This window comes from Netta rufina (assembly GCF_964035555.1).
Source record: "Netta rufina genome assembly, chromosome: 28".
Classification (NCBI taxonomy): Eukaryota; Metazoa; Chordata; class Aves; order Anseriformes; family Anatidae; genus Netta; species Netta rufina.
The window spans coordinates 1369989-1386504 of record NC_140152.1 but is presented as its reverse complement, the minus strand read 5'-3'; the positions used below and the strand labels follow the sequence as shown (position 1 = coordinate 1386504).

General features: G+C 56.3%; 1 protein-coding gene across 8 annotated transcripts in view; it reads right to left on the bottom strand.

Moving 5' to 3' along the window:
* Nucleotides 1–16516, bottom strand: part of TCF3 (transcription factor 3) — a 72346-nt gene that overhangs the window by 32098 nt on the left and 23732 nt on the right. For 7 of the 8 annotated variants that reach the window (XM_084302855.1, XM_084302858.1, XM_084302859.1 and 4 more), the window contains exons 4-5: nt 2905–2978; nt 1725–1821 (exon numbers count right to left, since the gene is read on the bottom strand). In XM_084302855.1, the coding sequence (XP_084158981.1) occupies nt 1725–1821; nt 2905–2978 (171 nt within the window). The remainder of the gene's footprint in view (nt 1–1724; nt 1822–2904; nt 2979–16516) is intronic. The other variant, XM_084302857.1, reaches the window with a different exon arrangement.

Below are 16516 nucleotides of genomic sequence, written 5' to 3'. Positions count from 1 at the left end.
CACAGAGGCTAAGCAAAGCCGATTTATTTATTTTGGAACCTGCTCCAGGAGCCGGTGTTTTCTCCTTTAACCGCATTCAATTTTAGGCACAAAAGCGACTTTGAAATGTCCGGAGGTCCCTGCCCCTCCTGTCTGCACTTTCCCGCCCCCCCCCCAGCTCCCGTCCTGGTGGTGGGGCTCCGGGTGCTGCGCCCGAGACCTGGCACGGGCAGCAGGAGGGCCGGGGGCAGCGCGGGGCGCTGGGTGCCACCGCTTTGGTGGCAGCTGCTGGAAGTCACCGCCGGGGCGGGGGCGGCTCCGGCTCCACGTGCTGGGGACCGGCTGGGTTCGCAGCCCCGTCGGGGAGTGCCGCGGTGCTTGCCAAGCACCGGGAGCCCTGGCTTTGAGAGGAAGCCAAACGCGTCTTCCCTGCACACATCAAAGGGGAAACCTCCGTGTTCCTCCCCGGGCAGCTCCTTCTCGGCTGGAAGCTCTCAAGGCTGCCTCTGCCCCCGGCATGGGATGGGCTGGGAGGGGTCCTCCCCCCCGCGCACACCCCACAAAACCCTGCTGCATTACATCAAGGCTCCCCTGCCTTATTAAGGAACATCTCTTCTACTTTGCTTACATCCTCCTGGGGCAGAAAATGAGAAGGAACAACCGCCCTCGCAAAGGGAGCCACTCGGAAACGCTCTTCCACCTTTGGAAGGCGAAGGACAATCGAACGTCCCGCCCCAGCAGCGAGGAGTTTAACGGGGGAGCGGGGCTGAGGATGAGCCCCGTGCCCCAGACACGGGCCAGGAGGAGGAAGCACACTGACAGCCACTTCCCAGTGCTGCCCCGCTCTTCTCTTCCCCTTTCTGACCAGCTCTGGAGGAGGAACCTCAGAGCGTGGTGGGGATTTTCTGCTTCAAACACAATTCCCTCTGCTAACCCCACCCGTGCAACCACGAGCGCTTGCTGGAAGGCTCAACCCACCACTGCGTGGGCAAAGGTGGGGAGGACTAACCCCAAATCCTGGCCTAATGTCATTAGAGATCTCTAAGACCGTCAAGATGGCTATTTTCTGCTCTTAATCTCTCTCCTTCCACCCCCAAGCTGGGAGAGGGAACCGGGTAACTTGTGGCACGCACCCCGGTCCCGCAGGATCACAGTCCCGGCACAGCGAGGTGTGCTGCCCCTTGTGCTGCCCGGCACAAGGAACTGAGGAGCTGGATGAGGGATGGAGGAGCCCTGCAGAGGGCTCTGCCCACAAAAAGAGGTCCCCCCTGAACCCCAGTGCCTCAAGGAAGGAGCACCCTGGCTCTCTGCCTACGGCAACAAGGCTGGAAGGCCGAGCGTCCTGCCACCATGAGCCTGTTGCAAGACCTTGAGCATGGGCTGCGTCTATTTCCCCCCCTGCATGCCTTTCCACTCCCGATTACCAGCTCCTTGAGAGCAAACTCAGCCCTTCCCGTGCCAGCGCAGCAGGCATCAATCTCTGTTATTGCCCTTGGGTGCTACAGCAGAACAGGGAAAAATAATCACGTACATAAAATCCAGAGGCTGCCGTGCACATCAGGCACTGATGAGCCCCTCTGGCCAGCAGCCCCTTCAACCACAGCTCCGATAGCCCCTTCTGGAGCGGGTCTGATGGGGGAAGCAGGAGCGCTGGGCAGTGCAAACGCTGCCAGTAAGCACACACCTCTCCCTGTTAGATCGCCCCAGATTAATCCCGCACCTACGGGGCAGCGGAAGGCACTTACCCACTAGTCCAGGTCCCAGGAATGGTGATGAAGATATGCTGTTGTGCGACGGCAGGTCCCTGTGCTCGCCGTAGTGGGGGCCTTCACCATAGCTCTGCTGAAGCAACACAGACATCATCAGCGGGTGCCCGGGGGTGCTGAGCCGAGCACGCGAGGCGTGTGTGGGTTATCGACCTCCACGCGTGCCCAACCTAACGCGGCGCGACCTGATGCCAGGGGGGAGGAAGGAAAAAGACCCGAGCTGCTGCTGTATGGGCAGTCCCTGGAGAGACCAAAATCCCCAATCAGCCCCCAAGTCGCATCAATGCACTGCACAAACCCGAGGCCGGGCTGTCGGGGCGCAGTGCCTCTCGCAGCGAGAAGGGTCAAAGTCAAAGGCAGCTCGTGAGCAGGGCACAGAAACGATCCCAGCCTCGCGGCGGGGAGCGGGCAGCGCAGCTGCAGCGTTTGGAGGGGACGTGGCACCAAGGCAGGGACACAGGAAGGCTTTGCCCCATGCTGGCAGCTCCTGCACAGTTTCTGCCTTCGCTCAGCACCCGCCAGGTGAGAGGCGGAGAGCCCCAAAGCCCCCCCGAGCCGGGGGGGTTGAGGGGGAGAGAAGGTCTATAAAAATGAGAAATGATACAGCGCCTGCTCTGTCACTGACCTAAGGGAAGGGAACGGTGTCATTGCGAAAACGAATCACACAAACCCATTAAAACATGAGCATCTGTCAAAAAAACACCATTTCAATTAAGTTAATGTCTTTTCTCTCTTCCCCTCCTCAGGCCCCAGTTCTGTGCTGTTGCAGCCTCGGCTGCTTCCCGACAAAATCCTCCCAGCTCTCCCCATCCTCAGTCCCATTCGGGGCCCTCCCCAACCCCGCTGCGCTGAGCCCTCTTCTCCCCATGCCCAAACCTGAGCATGGGGAGAGGGAAGATCGCAGGCTCCAGGTCTGGGTGAGGTTTTTGGAGGAGAAGCCTTCTCCAGGGGCACCTCAAAGCAGCAAAGCCTGCAGGGATGAGGTCGGGGCCCCTCTGCTCACTGTGCCCCCTCTGGTAACAGGAACAACACTCAAAATGGGGCAAGAAAAGTTGTTCCAGGGTTAGAGCCAGCCTGGGCACAATGCATGCACTGAGAGCCCATCGCAAAGCCCCCGTTTATTTTCATTTGAGCTCGGTGTTTGTGCTTTTATCCTTACCCTTCCTTGGTCAAATGTGGAGCTGTTTTGATCTCCCGTTCCCCAGGAACCTGATCCCGGTCTTTCATCCAAACCTACCGAAAAACAGGAAGAACAAAGGTTACTCTTGCTTTATCAGCAAAGCCTCAAAGGTGTTCTCGCAAAATTAACTCTTCCTTCTACAAACAAAACAATATTTTCATTAATAAACCACTTCCACTTGGCGTGACCGATCCTCCCCTCTCCATCCCCACCTTCCCACTTCAGCTGGGAGTTCAAAGCTGATCCCACCGCAGCCTGGAAAGGCTTCAAAACACGGGGCAGTGGGAAGAGGAGAAACGAGTATTTTACCCCCGCATTACCCCGCGGTGCCGAGGAGCCTGCTCTCCTCGAAGCCTGCTCTCCTCGAAGCCTGATGTTTAAGAGGGCTGCAAATTAAGAACCGATCGTGCCCATCCCAGTGCTCCAGCGGGACCCGATTTTTGCTTGTGAGCAGCGTGCCAACAGGCTTGCCCACTGCTGGATCACGGGCTAAAAAACTCTGTTCTCCATCAAACGAGCCTCGGATGTGACGTGCTGGGGCACACCACTATGCTTTTTCACGCTTTTTCATGCTTTTTCACGGCTATTTTTGGTGTAAGCCCCGTGCTCCTGCAGAGGATGGTGTGTGGATGCTGCGGCTCCGATCAGAGCCCGCTCCCACCCGGGTAATTTTTAGCCCTCCGAAGCGTGTCCCGCGCAAAGGTGACTCAGCCCAGGATGGCAGCGAACCAACGGGAGGGGTTTTGCAACGTGCCTGCTCGCAGGCTGTGGTAGGAAACCGTCTCCTTTCATCGCCTGCCAGGTCCGCCCAGGCTGTGCCTCTCGGGCGACCAGCACACGAGGTGCCCGAGGGAGGTGGCCAACATCCACCAGGACAGAATCGCCCCGGGAGCCGCAGCAGCCGAGCTCTGCAGTTAAATTGGGCACTGCGACTGCACGGAGGAAACTTCTCCTGGCAGGCGAGGCTGAGCCCTGGCCTGGCCGAGCAGTGGGATTTCCAACCCGGCGTTTGGTGATGTGAGCTGGCACCTGGGGCTCACAGCTAAGGCCAGAGCGGACAGGATCCTGCACCCACAGGTGCCACGAGAGACCGGCACGAGGCAGAGGCTGTTCCTCCTCCACCTGCTTTCACCCTGGTGGTACCAGAGCTGGGTCGGCTGCGGGGCTGCTGCGGAGAGCCCTGAGCCCACAAGAGGGATGGAGCCACCTCTGCCTTGAAACTGTGCACGGACCCCGTTCCCATCCCCAAAACTGGGGGCTCCATGGGCTCCCCCTGCCCCAGCCAGCTCCGTCAGGGTGCCAGCAGCATTTACGGGATGTTGGGCTCCAAACAGAGCGGCCCCGACACGAGGAACTGGGGGAGCAGCGAGGGCCGGGCAGTTTCAGGGCGCACTCCGCCTGCATTTTAGCAAAGCTGATTATTATGGCAAACACGCCACGTATTTGTCTCCTCCGCTCCCCTTACTGTTCATTTAACCAGAAACTTCTTTCAAATTACATCCTTCTATTTCTGTGCCTTTGTGTTAATCATTTCCCCAGAGAATTGGTGTTTAATTGCTGTCTAATTTGCATAATTATGCATATTAATCTCTACACCTAATGAATATTCATAATTCTCATTTAGATTTTGTTTTCTAATCAAAAATTTCCAATGTGATTACTGTGCAGAGCAGGGATAAGCCTCTAATAATACCTTGGATACTAGGGAGAATTACTGCCAATTCTCCCACCTCCTACTTCCTAGAATAAACTTTTGCTTTGCTAATGTGTTTTTCTAAAGCAATTCATCTGCATACCCCGCAAACACCAGTGGAGATCGGGAGGCAGAAAGGCTCCTATTCATTTTGCTTTCCCGGGTACGTTTGGAGCATCCCAGCAGTCGGGGTGATGAGGTGAGCAGTAACCGCAGCCTCAGCCACCCCTGGCAAAAACTCAGCCCTTCGTGCAGGCAGGACAAGGAGGGTGGCATGCCCTGGTGGCTGCAGCCAGCGAGGCCCCCCCCAGCCCTTCTCCAGCCCCCCTGAACCACGAGGAGCTGCCCCAGGGGGGATGCTCAATGGGGCAGCCTCCTGGCGGGGCTCTGGTGCCTGGAAGCCCACGACAGGGGCCAGCCTGCGGACCGAAGCTCGAAACAGCTTGAAAAAATGGTCTCACATCTTCCCAAGCTTCAGCAACCGGGGCGAAAGGTGCCTGCAGAATGTCCCATTTTCATCCTGGAGGTGTTCTAAGAATTCAGGCGTTTCTGGGATGAAGCCAGGACAAAAAACCCATCCTGCCCACCTTACGTTTCTGGCATCCCAATGTAGTGCCGACCTGCTCTCCCCTCCCTTTGTATCGGATCTACAACTCGGCAGCAAATGCCCCCTGCCAAACCCATGAAAACCCAAAGGCTGGCCAAAAGCAGGTGCTTCTGGAAAACCGCCCACCCGAGGCTCAGTGGGGTTTTGCTCAGCCCACACCCCGCAAGGCTGCAAGGCTGCTGCCACCACCACCCACGGCCACGCTTCCCCCAGCCTGTGATGCTCACCCATTGCTCCCGGTGCTCCAGAGCCTTCCCCACGGCACCGAGCAGTTGGGCTGGACCCAAAAAAGAGGAGGAGGAAGGGGAAGGAGCAGGAAATGGAGATGTCCAGGCTGAGAAGGGCCAAGGGCGGCATTTGGGGCAGGCTGCAGCAGCTCCAGCACATCCCCAGGTGCTCGCCCAAGGGTGTGCAAGCCTCTCACCCGGACCCTTTGGTCACAGAGGCCCAGGGAGCGAGGCCACACACCTCGTCCCCATCCCGATGGAGGTCAGGAGTGCTCTGGGCACTGCCCATCAGTTTCCTGCCTGTGGGCACTGCTCACATGCTGCAGGGAGAGCTGTCGGGCTCCCCCAGCTCTGCGAGTGCACCAAGCCTCCAAAAGTCACACCCAAACTCCTCGAGGGGAACTCCCAAAAATCCCCCCTGGCTCAGGGACCTGCCTGCAGGACAAGGCTGTCACCTCCTGCGTCCCCGCAATGGGACAGGGACCTGTGGGCACCTCCCTCCCTCCCCAGCTCTGCCTCGTCCCCAGAGCAGGTTTCCTGCACACGAACGTGCACAAGGTGCTGGGCAAGAACTACAGCCAAGGCCCCAGCTGAGATCGTATCCAGCTCGCGTGGCAGGGAGCAGGACTACTTTTGCACCAGCATATCCCAGCTTTTGAGCTTTGCAGCGCTGAAAACGCTCTCCCAGCACAGGGCACGCACGCAGTTTCTGCAGACACCCACACGTGCACGCAGCTGGTCGGGGCCAGCTTTATTTTAAAATAAAACCCTTTTCCAACTAACCAAGTTAAGGCACACTTTCCAATTCAGAAAAGACAAAAATAGGAGCTACCTCCTCTCTCCATTAATACAGTTATTAAAAAACGTACAGATTAATTGTGCATTTTAATAACCCTGATCATGAATATTCATAATGCATTTCTTGCTCATGTTCTAATTAAAATGTACTAATAGAATAAGATGTAGCTGTCAGACAGTCATTTTTTTTTTTACTTACGATTTCTGTGCCACAGCTAAGAAGAGCTGATAGTCAAGAACTGCTCTAAGCTCTCAGCACGGATAAAAATAATTTGCCCAAACTGAGCCTGAGTAAAAGCCCTCCGTGCGCCACGAGGCCCTGCATGCCCTCGCCACCCCAGCACACCCTCCAAGGACGCATTCAAACCACAGGGGCTTTCAGTTATGAGTGAGAGGAATGGTGAATTTAGCAGTGCATTTACTACCCCAACCTTGCATGCTACGAAGCATCCCCTGCTCTGCACCCCTTTCCGAAGGCGAGCAGGGTGCTGGTGTGTTTGCTCTCAGACACCTGCCCCATCCCACACGAGCCGTCCGGGCCCCGGGAGCAGCTCCCCACACAGGAGGGAACCTGCAGCTCTGAAACCAGCGAACTGGTTAAGGAGGCTGTGTGGTTTTCTGCCCCGTTCCCACATCCCAGCAGCAGCCACGTGCGCTCCTTCCCACCCTGTTCTCTGCAGGCTGCTTCAGCCCCCGTGCCCGGGATGCCTGGAGCTGAAAACGCCACACAGAGATGCTGGCTCTGGCTTCAGTCAATAACCAGAGCCCTGGATTCTACCTGGGAAGCTGTCCTGTCCCTTGAGCCACTGGAGAGCCCCATGGCTTCAGGAGGGGTGCTTCTCAGAGCTCTCCACTCCTTGATCCCAGCACAGCTCCGGGATGCAGCTGGCAGAGAGCAGGGCTGGGTGTTGGATGTCTCCACCATCCAGCCACTGCAGGTCCTTCAACAGGAGCTCAATCCCCAGTAACCCCTTTGCAAGCAAAACCCATGGGGCAGGCAGCGCTCCTCTGAACCCAGGAGACATGCAGGGACACACGAAGTGGGACATCTTGCCCCCGAGACTGCTCGGTTACCATCGGTGCACCAAGACCAAGGGCTTGCTCTTAAACCCTGCACCAAGGCACACCTGGAGGAGCGCACGTAAAGCTGCAAAGCTGTGGTCCAGCGTGTTCAAAATGCCTTGAAGATGACTCACTTTTGGCCTCAGAAGAAGGCAGTGGCAGCCCCGTGCTGGGGGACAGTGAGGGACATTGGTGGGGACATCACCGGGGGCCACTGTGTGGCTTGGGCTGCAGCTGAGCCGGGCTGAGCGCTTCCCTCCCCCTGATGCCTCCACCCTGCCCAGCACAATCTGTCAGCATCAAAGAGCCCTCCTTAATCTGATTCCCATCAAAATACCCTTTATTATTTTTATTTTTTTTAATAAATCTATTAGAAATATTAAGGCCAAGCCCCAGCTCTGGGAGCAGTCGCAGCCCTGGCTTTGCTGGAGGATGGCGATGCCCAAGCACGAGCGAGGTGGTTCTGGTGGCCCTCGTTGCAGCAGGATGGGAATACAGAGCTGGGAATAAAAACCCCACAAGCAAAAGCCCACCAGGGCCACGCTTGTGAACACACCAGCAGGACAGGGGGTGCCCACGCGACGCCCAGCGCCTGCCTCCACCAGAGGTGGGACACTGCAGTGACAGCCACCGGTGCCACCGTAATTTGATTTGAAAGAGAGGTGACAGAAGGCTGCTTGATAAACACTTCCAAATTAAGCGGCTTTGTGTCCTAATCGCTCTGGCGATCAGCCTCACAGCAAAATCTCCACTAAAAGGGATTTGAAATCAATAAAATTAGTCGACTAGTAATTAGCTTTAGTCCCAGTCAAACCAGCAAAGTTGTTTTTCCTGGCGAGGGTTCGCTCCCTGGGCCCACGTGCTGCCGCCCAGTGAGAAACAACAGCACCAACACATCCCAACACTGAGGCATCCTCAGGGAAAGCCCCCCCGGCCACCGGCACGGCCTCGCCAAGGGGAAAACCGGGGTGTTTCGGAGCGGCTGCCTGTTTATTTACCAGCCCCGTCCGCCCCCGAATAGGAAAAAACAGATTTGAATGGGAGGCAGTCGCCGGCTGTTTACAGGACGTTGATTGTGGACGGGACTATACAATTTGTTCACTTCCTTTTCCCGGCGCACGACAAAACAATTCCACCCCCCAGCCCCCACATATATAAAAAAAAAAGGGGAAAAAAAAAAAAAAAAAGGAAAAAAAAGCAAGAGCAAGCAGGGCTGAACACCTGGAGGGCAGCTCGGGATGCTCGGCGCTGCCAGCCGAAGGGCAGGAAGGGCTCCGTGCTGCTGCCAGAGAAGGAAGCGAGTGCTTTGGTGGGCCCTCTGGATCACGCCCCCCGTGGAGGGATGGACCCTGCTGGTGCACTGAACGAGGTCACCTCGGAGCCTGCCATAGCAGAACCCTACAGGTTTATGGGGCAGGCCCTTCCCCGTTTATCTTTGTGCCGATGAAAGCACGAGGAATTCAAAACCAAGGCGCACGCGGCCATGCTGCACAAGCGCCTGCGCCCCTGCCCTGAGGGGGACGCCTGCTGCTGGCTCCCCCTCCCCAAACGCATGCTCAGGCATAATTTTGACTTAAAAAAAAAAAAAAAAGAAGAAAAAAAAAAGCTGATGCCGCCACTTCCGCGATCATTAATTCCTCCGCTTTGCATCTGCTCTGGCATCTCCTGTGTCGTGTTCTGGTTCAGCAGTTGCTGCATGGTCCACACTCAGAGTGGGATTTTAGGAAATATTTGGGGCTGGGAAAAAATGGGAGAGGTACCCCAAAGAGAGAGGGGAAAATGATCCATTCCCCATTGGCTTCAGGCAAGGGATGCGTATGGAGATAAAGCAGGAAAGAGAAATTAAATCCACAGATAAAACAAAGCCAGAAAGGGGAAAAAAAGCCAAGGAGGTATTTTGTACTCACAGTCTTTCGGAAGATGGTCTGCGAGATGATGCACGTGGCGTTTCCAAACAGAGCTGCATTTGCAGCCCCTGCTGTGGGTTAGGGAAGTGCTTAGCCTGGATTTCTGAGCCCAGGAGTGGCTGCAAGAACTCTCGCAGGACAGGGCAGGCTCCACGGCAGCCCTGGGCCCAGGATCTGGGGACCAGGGTGATGTCCCAGGAAGGAGCAGAGAAAGCCAGCAGGCACCGCACCCAGCACAGGGGTAAGGGGTGCCTGGTGCCGAGAGCAGGGACAGGGCCCCCGACCCTGTTGGTAACGGAGATGAAGACGAGAGCTTGCCCCCTCCAAGTCGTAATTAAGAAAACAAATCACCTGGGCCAGCCCCACCAAGGCCGTGCAAAACAACGGCGCGATGTGCAGGTGGTGGGAAAACGCTGCACTGTGGCCCTTCTCCTCGGGGGAGAGGCCAAGCTGGATGGGTTCGTTAAGTTAATGACGGCCAACGAGGCGAGGCCAAGGCAGCGAGGCCAGCGGGCCTCCCCCCCAGCCAAGGCACGAAGGCACACCTCCCAGCCCTGGGTAAGGCCAGCAAGATGCCACGGGGAGAAAGAAAACAAACCTGTGACGACAACCAGAGGGAAGAAAATAAACTTTAAAGCTCAAAACACTTCCACCAGCTGTGAAAACAACGGCACAGCAATGACCAAACAAGAGCACAAAGGAGCGGCACGAAAGCGGGACAGATGATAACGGGGCTGGGCCAGGCAGTGCCTTCAGCGGGTCGGCAGCGCGTGGGCCGGTCCCGCTTGTGCCCCTCGCTCCCCCCGTGCCCACCGCCCCATTCTCACTTCACAAGGAGCAGGATGCCGAGCAGGGACAAATCAGGGACAAATCGTGGGGACACATCCAAGAACAATGTTGATTTAAGGCGGGCTGATAACAAGCGTCAGAATTAGCCTGGCTTTGTTAGCACCTTGGATTATGGCGTAATTCAGAGGAACAGCTCTGCTACCCGTGGATGGAGGGGCCCAAAAAGAGGCGACTGCTTCCAGACAGCTGCTGGCAGCTCTGAGGGTGGTGCAGGGCCAACCTCCAGGCCCCGCTTCCAGCATTAGCCCCCGAGGGGCACATTGCAGGTCCCCCCCCCCATCCTCCCCACACGTTTTTGTTGAGGACCCCCGGGAACATGCCCCAAAGCTGTGCTCCCAGCAGGACTTTGGAAAACCAGCGGGAAGGAGCGCGGCGCCGGCCATCGGCCTCACTGCCCCTTCGCCTTCCCTGCAGTTTGCTCCCAGGCATGCAAACTTGAAAAAGCATAATAATATTAAATATGGAAACCCAAGGAATGGGGTTATGAGAAGTCCCTGGCCTACACATTGGACTCGTGCCGCTCCAAATCCCCATCTCCAAGCCCCTCTGAGGCCTCCGAGGGCTTCTTGGGAGCAGCAAGCCCACAAGGCAACTTAAACACGAGGACAGCCCCGTAGAGAACTCTTCACGTCCTGCATCACATATATCCGACAACAGCAACATGTCTGCTACCACAAAACAACTTAAATCCAACAGATAGAGGCTTATCTGTGAAGCAAGGGGTTATATCCCATTAAACAGAAAGCTTTGGGGAGAGAGGAGCGAGAGTAAATCCACATCCTGTTTTTTTCCAGCTCATTTGTTTTACCACAAAGTTGCACACTCATGAAAGATGCAGACACTCGAGACTAACGCACGCATTGTTGTCCGAAGAAAGAATTCATTTTGCTGAGCGTGCACAGCAGCCCGATGCCAGCGGGGAGTGAAATACGATGGCTGCGTGTCCCCCGGGACGCCACGCACTGACCTTTCGGATTTCGCAGACAATCGTGTGCTTTGCATGTACGTACAGATGCTCGCACACCCGGACTATTTTGGTTAGAGGCATTTACCTCTATTTCCGCTCCAATTTGCATCTTTCCAAGTATTGTTTAATTTGCAACGTAAAATAAAATGAGGGTGTCAGAAATGCAATGGGGGCGCTGTCCTTTTGCAGGGGAATATAAATCTTTTCCCACTGTGTCTCCGTTGCTCCCAGAGCAGGAAAATAGGAGCCAGAAGCCCGTTTACTTCCACCTGACCGACTAAAATGTTGCAAGAGAGACATTTCAGATCAAAGGAGAAGACTTTCCTCAGCGATTTCCCTGGGACACGTCCCGAGAGCGGCACCAGCACCGTGTACGTGAGCGCTCCCAGCCCACTGGGCAGGGAGGCCAGAGGTGGTTAAAAATTAGACAAATTTCAGGCCGTTTCCAAATAATGGGGAAATGATGTGGGGAAACGGCCAAACCCCACAATCCCGGTGGCCTCAGTAGTTTACCTGGGAGCCTTCTCTTCAAGGGAAGAGGGCCGGTGGTTAACACCATGTGGCTACCAGCCCAGCGGCCTGCCCTGCGAACTCCCCTGGAGCAAGAGGAAAAAACAGCTCACGTCTGCCCAGGGAGCACGAGCACATGTGGGCGGGAGGAAGGCAAAGGGGAGGCACGGCTGAGGCCATTTGCTCTGCCCTAGAGGCCGGGGCTGCAATCCTGCGGGGTGCTGGGCAGCCCCACTCCCCGGCACAGGATGCCCCGGACCGCACAGGATACCGGCGCAGGGCTGGCGAGGAGAGCTAACGTGTTAGCCGAGCCGATGATTCAGCCCACAGGAAGGATCATCTAAGAAGAATTGTTCGACACAATGAGAAAAACTTTCCCAAACAAAGTGTTCTCAACACCACCTGCCTCCTCCGCGGGGCCGAGGCAAGGCCTGAGCTCCAGCTTTTGTTTGCAAATAACTTCAAGACCGCGGTTGCCACAACAGAGGTTCGTCTTTTTTCCCCTTCTCCTTTTCCGAGGGGACACGGCTCAGCATGGGGCTCACCCCCCAGACCTCCCCCAAAGCACGGCGCTGGGCAGCGCAGCAGCCGCACACCCACTGCATTCGTTCGATGCCAAAACCCAAAAAAGTTCGGGTTGGAGGGCTGTAAGTGCAGGACCGTGACCCTCTGCACCCAAACACCCAGAGCAGGATCCCCAGAGCACACCCACACCCCAGCAGCGCACACGGCACTGGGTCTGGGGGATGAACAGCACGTGGAGCCCACGAGGGGTCCCTCCCAGGCACCAGTTTTTGCAAAATTTAGTCAACACGGCACAGCATGGTGAGATATTTACCTTAAGAACGGTTTAAGGACAGATGTGACCTATTTAGAGCTCTGCCAAATATTTCTGTAATTGAATATACCATCGATTATTTAAATTACATTAAAAAGGGCTGTATTTGATCTACTTGCTACTAAGAAGCACCGTTTCCAAGAACCACGACTTTTTTTTTCCCCTCTTTAACTATAAATACTTCAAGATGTTCACTTGTCCCTTTCCTTGCTAAGAATCCACATCTTTGCATAACCATGCTCCATGCCCCAAATTCCACTTCTGCCCCTAAAGCCAAGAGGACACGTCACGGGAAGAGCTTACCTGAAGAAAGAAACCAGTTTTGTTTTAAGGGCAACACCAGCTTATGGAGCAGAGTCCAAAAGGTGAAGTCTCATCCAGCCTCCTGTCCTCAGGGGAAACCAACCTTGGGCCATTGGTTTTGGCTGCCCATCAGCCTCAAGAGACTTTCTGAAGTCACCTCAGCCAGGGGACACGGAAAAGTTGCTCCAGCACCTCGTGCCCTGGTTCCCTCCATCCACGACACCCACGTCCAAGCAGGGTGTTACCCCAGACCCCTGAGGACAGACTGAGGCACTGGCATGGTGTCTTGTTTTAAACCTACATCTGTCACCTGGCCACGCGCATAGGGACCAGCTCGAGGGATGGGACAGGAGGGTGGCACCGCTCCCACCAGCTGTGTCCCACTTAAACCAGCCATGTGGGTAAGGACGAGCCCACCATGGCACACGCGTGCGTCTGGGCTCCTCCTGCACCCGGCGGGTGGAGGATGTGCCCGTGCCACGAGGACATCCCCGAAGGAGCCAGGGAAGCCGTCCCAACTGTGCCCCCCCTCCGCAGGGCCCTGCTGCTCCCACCGAGCTCTCCTCTCACAGGGCAGATGGTGCTGGGCTGGGGCGAGGTGCCAGCAGGTGGCACTCCTCGTGTGGCACCGCGCCTCGCGCTCCTGGGACCGAGCAACGCTCCCCGCTCCTGCACGTGCATTTCACACCATTTCCTGGGTGCAACACAAGCATCGCTTAGCAATGGCCCCTAGGAGCCGGTGTGATCTCTCACACTAACAGTAAAACCCCGAAAATACCCCTCTGCAGCTCCTCGAAGACCTGTGAGGACCTCAGGGTTTATTCTGACAGGTTTTATTCTGACACCGCCACGGAGCAACATCGCATCATCCAGCTGCGCCGTTCTCTCGCTCTGCCCCGGACAGGCACCAACCCATTGCTCGGGTCGCACGCTGTCTCCCCCAGCCCCAAAAGCACCAGCCTGGCTTTGCACGACCCCCTGAGCCCTTTGGTGCTGCCCACAAACACCCCACTGTTAGAGGAATGGGCTGGAGACAAAAAGGGACCCATTAGATTATCTCATCTCCCTCTCCTCTACATCGTGTTTGTGTTCTGGTGCTTTTGTCTAGACGAGCGGTAACACTTCGTATCAGGATCGCTGATACAACTGTCAAGCAAAATTCACCATTAGACATTTCTCTGGTAGTTTTCCTAAAGCTGCCTTTTAACTGCAAGAAGCTCAGGGGAATTATTTCCTCCATGAACAGCAAGAGCTGCCCCGGTGCAGAAGTTTTGGGGCCCAAGGGGGGTGACACCAGGGGCTCCCGCTGTGCTGGGTCACCACTGGCTGCGCAGGAGCCACTGCCCCACAGCTGCACCTGCAAATGCAACTTTGGAAATAATATACACATATAAAAACAGGGAAAAAACAAGCCACCCCTAACCTCTGCAAGGAAAATCCTGCAAATGTGAGTGACCACATAGATCTCTGGCAGGCAGAACCAAGCCGCCTTCGGTTCCTCACTGCACCAGGCTTGAGAGATGGCTTGGGGCATGCGAGGCACTCGCTGCTTTGGAAAGGAAAGGATGCTTTGCCCCACTTTTGTCTTGAGCAAGTTCTGGGGCTCACTGGACTTTCCAGGAGTTGCTGAACGCATAAAACAGCAGGAAACCCAGTGAAAACCAGTTCCCCATTCAGAGCACAAAGTGCCCCAGAAGCCCCCATGACAGGGCCAGGCCAGCAGGGAGGGGAAGAGGAAGATGAAGACCTCGCCGGCTCAGCTGTTTGCAAAACCACAGCTCCACACCTCCCGAGAGCCCCGTCTGCTTCGTCAGGCTGCAGGCTGGAGGGGACAGCCGGCTGCAGGAGCTGCCCCAGCGGGGCCAGGACCCCTTAGCCCCGAGCCGAAATGAGGGAGCAGCCCCCTGCGAGCCTCCCCGCTGCCCTGGGACGTCGCGGTATAGCACCTGCCCCCAGGTTTGCTGCTCTGTCAAGAGCAAGGAGCACGTCTGCCTCTCTGGGGACCAGCCTCAGGCAAGCCAAGCCGAGTTCTGCTCCTTCTGCTTGCTCCAGCAGCATCCCCAAAACCTCGGGTGCTCCCCAGCATCCTGACTGCCCTGAAGCACGCAGCGCGCTGCCTTGCTCAAACACAAACCCGCACTTGTTTAAAACTCAGAGGTCAGGGTCTCCAAACCAGAGCAAGAGCCCAGACACAGCCCAGCTCGCTTCTGAGCAGGCACTCTTCAGAGAAACTGGTTTCTCTCCTGTTAAGCCCAGATACGCACAAACCACTCAAACTAAAGCAAAACCATCTCCACGCAGCTGGGCACTGGTTGGATCTGTTCCTAAAACCAGCTGAAATGAAACCATCTCGCAAGCCCCTTGCAGAAGGAAAGCCCGCGACCAGGCTGCGTCACAGCCCTGAACCACGCCAGCCCCCTGCTCCCACTGTGGAGCTGAGAAACCCCCAGCCCACAGCGACCTTGTGCTTGAGCCAGCCCCAGCTGCGTGCCTTTCTCCTCTCCGTGCCGCCGGCAGCACCTCGCTGCAACAGGTTTTAAGGGTCTCACATTACGGGGGAAGGCAGGGAAGCAGCACGAAAAGATGAGCGATTCTCATGTGCCACGCACCCTGCTCCCAAAACGGGACCCTGTGTCCTCGAGCAGCGTTAACACCCTCTGCTCCTGCCCCAGAGCGGCACGGCACCCGAAGGAGACCCCTGCGGATCTCCAGCCCGCCGCTCGAGCCCACCTGCCTCCAAATCCCTCGAGAGCAGATTCGCAACTGCTGAAAATCACTCCTCCCCACTCCGTCCTCCAAACCCCTGCCAAAAAAGCCCCGGCGCTGCCAGACATCTGTTGGGAAGCACCTACCCCGAAAGAGCCGGCGCGGGGCTGCCATGTCCACAGAGCCGCCGCAGGCTGAGCCCAGCGCCCTGTGCCGGGCGCCCCAGCCCCGCGCTCCTCCCACCGGCCCCGGTCCCTGCCCACTCCTGCCTGCCTTTGTTCAGGGGACTGTGGAGGAGTTCACTCTAAGGACAGGCAAAAGCAGTTAGAAGAAAGTTAGTGGGGTTTATGGAGTGGATTAAGTTTACCAGGGGATTTTATGGTGCGCTGCCCGGGGAGCTCGGAGCAGCTCGGCGGCATCCCCTCTGGAGCAGGCTCCCAGGGAGCCTGGGCACAGCCTGAGAGCACTCAGGGCAATGGGAAGGGCAGGGAAAAACTCACCTAAGTGCCCTGTGCTCTTACCCACAGGCGTTACCTCCTTAACACAAGCCCTTCTAAAGGCCAGGGTTGGGTTTAGCTGCACCCCTGCTCGCAGGGCTCCATCCAAGCCCGCAGAGCAGCTCTGGAGCAGTTGTTTGCCCTCGAACAAAAGCCATCTCCACCCAATCCTGCGTGGCTCTGTTGTGGTGATACAGGGTATTTGTCTGGCACAGCCTTGGTCACTGTTTATTGTCTTGCTTTCCTTTATCTGCAGATCTCAAAGTGTTTTATAAATGTTAAACCTCAAAGCCTCTCCAGGGAACAAAACTGTTTCTAGCTATTGTACATATGGAGAGACTTGCCCAAAAATTAGGGCAGAGCTGGAAATGGAGCAGCGGAGACCAGAGCTGACACAGCCTCTCTTGGCACAATATAAAGCAACACAGATTATCCCTTAAATACCTGTGTGGACAGACACATCTCCAGCTATTAACCCACATGTTGTCGAGCCACCGCTTGGAACAAGCCCTTGGCCTGAAAGCCTCGCGCGCTGGAACACAAAAATCTTTACAAATGGCAATCCAAACCACAACGTCTCACTGAGCTTTCAGTTTTCTTGTTTGGGTCAAAAAGCACCAGTCGTAC